We start from the raw sequence: 7,945 nt of genomic DNA on the forward strand, positions 1-7,945 counted from the left end.
GTGGTCCAGTTCGGTAATTGTAGTCATGCCTTTCATGTGTTGTGCTCATACTGGAAAGTAGAGAACTTGTATACTAAAACAAATTAGTTCAATGGTAAGTCAAAGGATTGGGACGAAACACTGAAATGCATTTTCACTTTGAGCCTGTAGTTCCCCCTGATGTCTGAAATCAGGTAGTGCAGGCTCTGAAACTAAAACAAAAACCCATTTAAATTGTATGATTTATTTATTTTCCTTACAATCGCCATATGTAAAATAATGAAAAATGTATAATGGAACAAATGATAAACAACCTGTGGTTAGGGCGCCGGCTGCTGGAGTGATGGGAATGGCTCAGCCGGAGGACAGACAGCTGATCAGAATCAGGTAATGAGTCACTAAATAAAAGCAAGTTGGTAACCTGGTTGGGGTCTTGCTGTAGACTGGGAGCCAGTCGTCTCCAGTACCCGAGGCAGACAACAGCGGGCACGTTTTTGGTTATTTTTGGCCCATAGCGGCTGTCTTTTTGTTGTGTAAACACCGTTTTATTGCAATCCCTCCTCTCCTTCCATCTTTTTAACCCAAGCATGAGCCGGTACGCTCACACAACTAAACGATTTGAAAATGATGGTTACACAAAAGAGTGTAAAGTTATTCAGTAATTTCTCGTACCATTGGATGTTGGTTACCTCTGACATGCGGCCTGTCACTTCTCAGCTCTGTAAGCAGTCTGTCTCTTTGAACTCACTGTTATCTACTCTAGGGTCAACGTCCAGCCTGTGTTTGTGTCTGCTTGTCATTCTGAGTCGTTCAGGTCTGTTTCCCTGCAGTGGGTCAGGGCTTCTGGTCATTCGGGTCACATTTTAACATGACCTTTATCCCAAGACCCTGACGCGTGGTCTCAAAGGCCTGCACCGCCTGCTCCAGGGGGAAGCGGTGGGTCACCAGGGGCTTCACATTCACTTTCCCTGACGCCAACATGGCTACTGCCATCGGCCAGCTGCAACACAGTGAGACATGCATTTTACAGTTCAGTCTGTGATAACTAATAATAACTTGATCTCATTAATACTCTCAGGTGAAACTGCCTCAAGCGTTGCTTTAAATGTCTACTTATTGAAGGGCAAATCAGTGGTTCATTTCTCTTACGTGTTGCAGTAGCGGAAAACTCCTCTGATGTCCACTTCTCTTACGGCAGCATGGATCAGAGGAATATTGGCCATCTCAGATCCGAGACCCACCAGCACCACCACTCCACCTGCTTTTGTGGCCTGACAGGGCAAGTAAACATAAAGTTACTATACTGAAGCTCATTAGCATTACGCTTCATAGAGGTCTACATTAGGATTCAAATGTATTGGAAGCATCGAAACTAAAAGTAAAAAGTAACCGTGTGTCTCAAATTATTATATATTAGAATACTATTATAGATGTGTTAGGATGTAGTTAGCATTTCTATGTTGTACTATGATGAGGTGGAGATAAATGCAACCATTTATTAAACTGTTGGGTTGTTAAATCTATATCAATGTCAACTAGTAGCCAAAGTTGTCAGATAAATAAATAAGTTGTAGCAGAGAAGTAAACGTTGGACGTCTATAGTTTCCCCAGACATAGTTCCTACTCTACGTCATATTCCTAATACAGTTCGAAATGCTCTTAACTGAGTCGTCACATACATAGATGGCGGTTTGAATGCTGCTCTCCACTCCAGAACACTCAATAGTAACGTGAGGCTGATCGCCCAGCTTCTCCTCGACACTCTTGGCGAGCTGCTGGGGAGCGTCTCCTCTCTTCACCGTCAGCTGGAAGTCTGCTCCCAACTCTTTGGCTATGGTCAGACGCTCGGGGGACAGATCTGAGCAGCAGACGAGCATTAAAGGCCACAAGAGAAGATAGATATTTATTTACCATACTGTAATGTTGAATCACTTCAGTTGAGACACAGTAGATGTTAACTGTATATAGTGTGTGTTTGTGTTACCTGTGATGATGACCTGCGATGCCCCCATCGCTTTGGCCACAAGCAAGGAGACCAACCCAATAGGCCCTGTGGGAAGAGAAAAAGATGCCTGCTTTAGGGACTGTGTTACTTATGGATTTCAAGCTTGACATTTTGTAAAGTGAAATGAGTCAATGTCATAATGAGTCTGCAGCAATCACAAGAACTGCGTTATATTACCCTCAACGGACTGTCAGCTTCATGTAATGCTTAACACGAATGGCTTAAATTGGCATTAGCTTGTTTTTGCAACCTAAGGGATTTGTTAAATATTAAGTCTCCTACAAGTTGTGTAAGGGTTCAGTCGTTTTCCATTACTCAAGTTTTGTTGAGTCAGTTATGTATTTATGACTGCACCCACTGATTACATTTGTGGCACATCCTCAAATGTAGGTGCAGCTGGCTGATGGAATTTTCCTACTAATAGGGGTCTTGACATGTTTTATTGTCTGAGTTTAAAGGTCTTGGCTCATTGTTACCTGCACCACAGATGAGCACGGTGGTGCCCAGAGTAACACCGGCTCTGCGACAGGCGTGTATCCCCACAGACAGAGGTTCGATTAGAGCTCCCTCCTCAAATGTCACATTATCAGGCAACCTGGGTATTTCAAGATAAACAGAAAAGAAAAAAAGAAGTTAGGCAATAGAGTCAGTTGGCAGTCAATATCAGGCAGCTGTTGGGCAATCTATTAGGTAAAGCCATGCAATCCTTAAAACAAACTCTTACTTGTAGCAGAAGTTGGCACTGTGCTTGTAGTATTGGCACAGATTGCCATCATCAGGAGGTGTGGCGCAGAAGTAGATGGTAGGAGACAAGTTATATCTTCCTTTTTTAAAGAACTCGTCCATCTCGCGGGGCACCCCTGGCTCAATGGCCACTCGGTCACCTACAAAATACACAATGACAATAAATGTATCCCGGTAACTCTATCACACTGTGGCCAAGTTGGAAATGTATTTCATTACCATACTAATGTAAGGATTAAGTAAGACGTCCTGTGCTATGACTGTGTATGTTTATTGCAATTAAAGTACTGTAGGTACAGGTTGTAAAATGACCAGATTTGAAAAAGTTACTTAACCCTTTTGAATTAGGTTTCAAGGTTTTATTGGTCATATGCACAGCATATACAACGTATATGTTGGCAATGAAAATCTTATATCCCAGGCTCCTCCAACAACTCAACATACAGGGTGCAAATAAGATAAATAAAATAGTGCAAAAAGAGAGAAGAAAATGTATAATAACGACAATAAAGATTTAAGGATGTGAAATACATATGTGGAATACATTGAAAGTATTTAAATACACTGTACGGTAATTTAAATACTTTACACTGTTGAATGAGGTGGTATGGACAGATGCATATATTACGTATAACAGATGTATATGGCAGATATGTATTATATATAGACATGTGTACTATAAACAGATATGTATGGCAATTACAAATGTAGTTTAAAATGTAAGAGTGTTCACTTTTTAACAGAATGGCGGATGCCTACATTGCTTGCCCACTTACCCACTTTAAGATGCTTGACTGCTGATCCGACCTTAACCACACGCCCTGCTGCCTCGTGTCCCAACACCATCGGTTTGGTGAGGACAAAGTCCCCGATTTGGCCGTTCTGCCAGTAGTGGACATCTGATCCACAGATTCCTACAGAGTGCATCTGCAGCAAAACATCTGGGTGCAGAACATGACACTTACTCATAAGAGGGTGTGCATGTGTGACACTACAGACCTGCCTGATTCCATACCTCTGAATTCCCTCTCACCTTCCTACATCTGAATTTGTTTCATTGATTCATTGATTCAATTATTTATTGAAGTCAAATAAAATGGCTATTCAGTTCAATCTTTACACAACTACTGACTAAAGTAAAAAAGAAAAAAATATGTTGAGTTTTTTGGCAGCAATGGATTATTTACTTGCAAGTCACAACGATTTTCAAAATAAACAACAGTACATTTAAAGCTTTAAGAGCAATGGCTAGTTTCTCCAAAGTCTGAATTATATTCCATTAGCAAAAATGATAAAGCAGAAACAGCTTAGTCTGGCAACTGTAATACATTTTGATATGCAACAGATTTGAAATTGAGAACCACATTTGTGCATTGAATTCTATTTAAATCATTTCAGTTATTAAAGCATATGTAACGTGCACACATATGACATTGTATATTGTATCATACCATTAGGCCCTGGCTCCGGGATCGGGCGATGTTCCTGTCAGAAAACGGCCAAAAAAACACACACACAAAAATGTTAAAAAAAAGTTGCACTAATTTTAATTCATACTGATCGTCTGATGCATATGGTACATGTTTGATGTGGTGTCCTACCAGCCGGAGGTCTTTCTGGGCGTGCAGCACCACCGACAGATTTCCCCCCGCCATGAAAGACGCAACACTGAGCAGACGTTACTGAGTGAAGCTAATGCAGACAAAACAACACAGTCCAAAGAGACACTCTCCTTTTGGGTATTGGGCGAAGTGTCAAAGTACAACAAGAAACCTGCAGAAGGCTACAACTTCCTGATGGAGGGGCTGGGACCAAAACAAAATATGTGATTGGTCATGACCCGCGGAGGAGTCCACTTTGAAGGGGTGACCGCTACGACACAAAACAATGAAACTGCACTCATTACATTAATATTCATTTTACTGCTGCTCGATATTACTTTGACATGTTTTCTAAATGATACTAAAAGGGTTACAAGTTACTATGGAGCGTTAACTATCGGTTTACCGTGACTTACGTTAGTTCAAAAACCCTTTCACTACCGTACAACACTCAGCCCGACACACATATCCAATTAAAAACTACCATGGCATGTTTTTGACGATGAAATTATGATATCGTATCTCAATATATGGCAGCTTTATTGTCTTCCTCTTTTTATTGCATTTTGCACTATTTAATTATGCTTTCAATGAAAGCAAAGGTTTGTTTTACTATTACAATGCTCACTGTTGATGAAAGAGTTAAACTGCCCAATATGAATGATGTTTATTACCAACACTGTAACACATTGCTAATAAGACTCCTCTTAACAGTATGGTGCTGCATTCCTTACACTTAGCAAAGTAATATTTAATAAGGTTTTACTACAGACCAAGTTTAAGCATGCTAGTTGAACAAACAAGTTTAAATCCTGTGTCACCGTTGAAGGGAAGTCTATTTTATATCTCGTCATATCAGACACTGAACAGGGCTTTGCAAATGCTAACATGTGTACCATTCATATAAAAATAGTGCATATGGTTGAAAGATTAAACAATAAGCAGACATGTGAAATAAAGTTGAATATAACCACAATGAGATAAGAATTATACATGTCACATTTATTTATGTTTATGCCAGTGTATTCATCTTTATTGCTTACACACATGCTCATTTGGCAGGACATTAGCTACTCCTTTTCTGCTTATGTGTGCAGCGGGCAGCAGGGGCCATTACAGTGGGAGCAATGGAAACATCCAGGGTGGATATCACACAGATCGCCTGAGTATTTCTGCAGGTTGTCCATACTGACGTAACCTGTCGTGAATAAGTCAACAGAAAATTAAGTAGTTTAAACATTCAACAACACAGAGGAAACTTTCTAACAGATTTTGAAGTTATCTATATACATATTTATTTCACCAGATCTTCATTACAGGTAAATGTCCTATTAATAACTTTTGAGAAGCAAGTGCAAATATTTAAATAAAGAAAATTAATTTAACGATAATAAATGTTTCACCTGTGAGCATGTTAGTTACTGGATAATGAACACTTAGTGGAGCTTCACTTTCTGACTCCATGTCAGATGGTCCAGAGCTGCCAAATAGAAATAGGGACTTCATTTGCTCATTGGACAGTTAAAAATGTATGGAAATCCAATTTGATATAGTGGAAACTGAACATACTTGCTTTTGCTGACTTCACTGCCCTCAACTTCAGTCTGGCTACTAAAACCCTGTGAAACAGAAGGAAGCCAAACTCAAATGATTTACATGATCAGTCTCTTAGTCAATTATTTAGACCGGTGTACCTACTGGTGTCCTTACCTGTGCCACTGACTGCTCATACTCAAACTCCCAAATCAATCTACCGACCACCTGTCTCAACTCTAAAATCATAATAAGAAGAACAATGTATGAGTGTTTCAAAAGTGGTTACCAATTCTTGGCTGAAGCAATAACAAATCAAAGCTTGTGTTAGGGTTAAGCATACACCAATGCTGAGGTATGAGTACCCATATAGTTTCCTAGGTATTTTTAAATAATCTGGTAAACCCTCAGATTAATCTTGGGACCTTATTGCAGGTCTTGATCCCAATCTTGGGAACCACTGTTTTGGTATGATTGACATTTCAATAAACATATAGTCGGCCAGTAGTCCTCACCGTCCTGTACTGAGGCTGGAGGCAGCACATAATGACCGATGCACACAGACTTCACACTCTGGCGCCTCTCACAAACAGACAGAAACAAGCTGTGAAAAACCACCACCTGGTTCCAAAGATAGTCTTTGCTCTCAAATATCCTGGAAAAAAATGCTAAAATTATATCCAAGGGGTCATATAAAAATAACTCACAGCTGATTTGTTATATTATTAATGTGCGGCTTTCCAGACAATTTTTCATCATGCTCACCTCAGAGTATCTGCACATGTAGCATCCTCACTGAAAAGGTAATCTGCTCTTCTGCAATCAGCCATGCTCCCACCCTCCCATCCTGAATAGAATAGAATTGGAGGATGAAACCCTCTTTATTAGTCACATACATGCACACAGCAGAGCACACACAGTGAAATTGGTCCTCTGCATTTAACCCATCCTTGTGCAGCGCCCGGGGAGCAATGGGGAGGGGGGATTGGAGGTGTCCGGTGCCTTGCTCAAGGGCACCACAGCAGGGCCTATGAGGTGAACTGGGACCTCTCCAAGTAGCAGTCCACCTTCCATATTTTATGTCTGTTTGGGGACTTGAACCGGCGACCCTACGATTCCCAGTCCAAGCCCCTACTGACTTTTCTTTTCCTGGGCTAAACATAAATAGGCAAATCACAAAAGACAGCTCAAACTAATAGCAGTATATATATTATTCTTACTTATTAAGGTAGCTTTATACTATCAAGTTAACAAGTCAAGTAACAATATGTAACTCAAATCATGCCTGTAAGGTCACGCCAATAACTTATTTCATGATCTAAGCTAACATACCGGCTAATAATTAGCATTATTATTAGGCATGTGACGAAATTAACTACTTGGCTAGCTTGACATGATAATAGGCTACTTACTCCAAAAGTTGTGCCATGCCTCTGGCACACTGCTTGAAAACCAGGCAGACTTATTTTTAAACATAGCCACAGTCTTCTCTCTTTTGAAAAAAAAATCAGTCTTTAGGACATTGACATTGACTCTCCAGCTAGCTTGATTTCTTTCTTTCTTTTTTTCTCAAAAACGATTACTGCTTTCCTTTAGTTTGGCGGGCTGCTTCTTCTTCTTGTGTTTACGGTTTTATCGCGGGTGGCGATTAGCGTTAAATGCGCATTACCGCCACCTATTGTATTGGAGTGTGGACCACAATTATTTACCCCCCAAAAAACTTACCATAAAATTCTCTATATTTACTCTGTATTGTTAGTTGAATAATATAATATTCTCCCTGACCCAATGTACAACATTCATTTGAGAGTTGATTTTACAACTCCAAGCTTCCTGATTTCTGTCTGTAAAGGGTCTCTCTTGATTGTATTAACCACAACACACAGTTAAACGTTGTCGTTTGGCGCTCAAACGGCTCTGCTGCATTTAAGTGCTGTCGAAAACTGTGGGAAATATTAAGATTCGGAGGGACGAGCGACTGGTCCAACAACGACAGGCCTGAGGCAAGGGGGCGTTAATAGCTGAGCATTACATGTGTTTTAGATACAGGGCTATGTTTGTATCTATTGTTTGGTTTCAAGAA

General features: G+C 40.3%; 2 protein-coding genes across 3 annotated transcripts; both read right to left on the bottom strand.

The window, feature by feature from the left end:
* Positions 1 to 195: 195 nt before the first annotated feature.
* On the bottom strand, positions 196 to 4,537 carry sord (sorbitol dehydrogenase). The gene is made up of 9 exons (XM_063880621.1): positions 4,330 to 4,537; positions 4,180 to 4,213; positions 3,505 to 3,669; positions 2,709 to 2,868; positions 2,461 to 2,579; positions 1,964 to 2,029; positions 1,659 to 1,837; positions 1,129 to 1,250; positions 196 to 979 (listed from the first exon to the last, which is right to left on the bottom strand). Exons 1-9 carry the CDS (start codon positions 4,381 to 4,383, stop codon positions 814 to 816), a joined length of 1,065 nt encoding a protein of 354 aa, XP_063736691.1. The 5' UTR covers positions 4,384 to 4,537; the 3' UTR covers positions 196 to 813.
* An 815-nt stretch (positions 4,538 to 5,352) lies between these two features.
* On the bottom strand, positions 5,353 to 7,464 carry terb2 (telomere repeat binding bouquet formation protein 2). Of its 2 annotated transcripts, none has more exons than XM_063882362.1 (7): positions 7,275 to 7,464; positions 6,628 to 6,709; positions 6,378 to 6,442; positions 6,040 to 6,101; positions 5,899 to 5,948; positions 5,733 to 5,809; positions 5,353 to 5,527 (listed from the first exon to the last, which is right to left on the bottom strand). In XM_063882362.1, the coding sequence occupies exons 1-7, from the start codon at positions 7,336 to 7,338 to the stop codon at positions 5,415 to 5,417; spliced, it is 513 nt and encodes a 170-aa protein (XP_063738432.1). In that variant the 5' UTR covers positions 7,339 to 7,464; the 3' UTR covers positions 5,353 to 5,414. The 2 variants fall into 2 exon arrangements, with proteins under 2 accessions (XP_063738432.1, XP_063738431.1); XM_063882361.1 differs by having other exon boundaries at positions 6,378 to 6,517.
* Positions 7,465 to 7,945: the final 481 nt, after the last annotated feature.

Source organism: Eleginops maclovinus, chromosome 4 (assembly GCF_036324505.1).
Source record: "Eleginops maclovinus isolate JMC-PN-2008 ecotype Puerto Natales chromosome 4, JC_Emac_rtc_rv5, whole genome shotgun sequence".
NCBI lineage: Eukaryota > Metazoa > Chordata > Actinopteri > Perciformes > Eleginopidae > Eleginops > Eleginops maclovinus.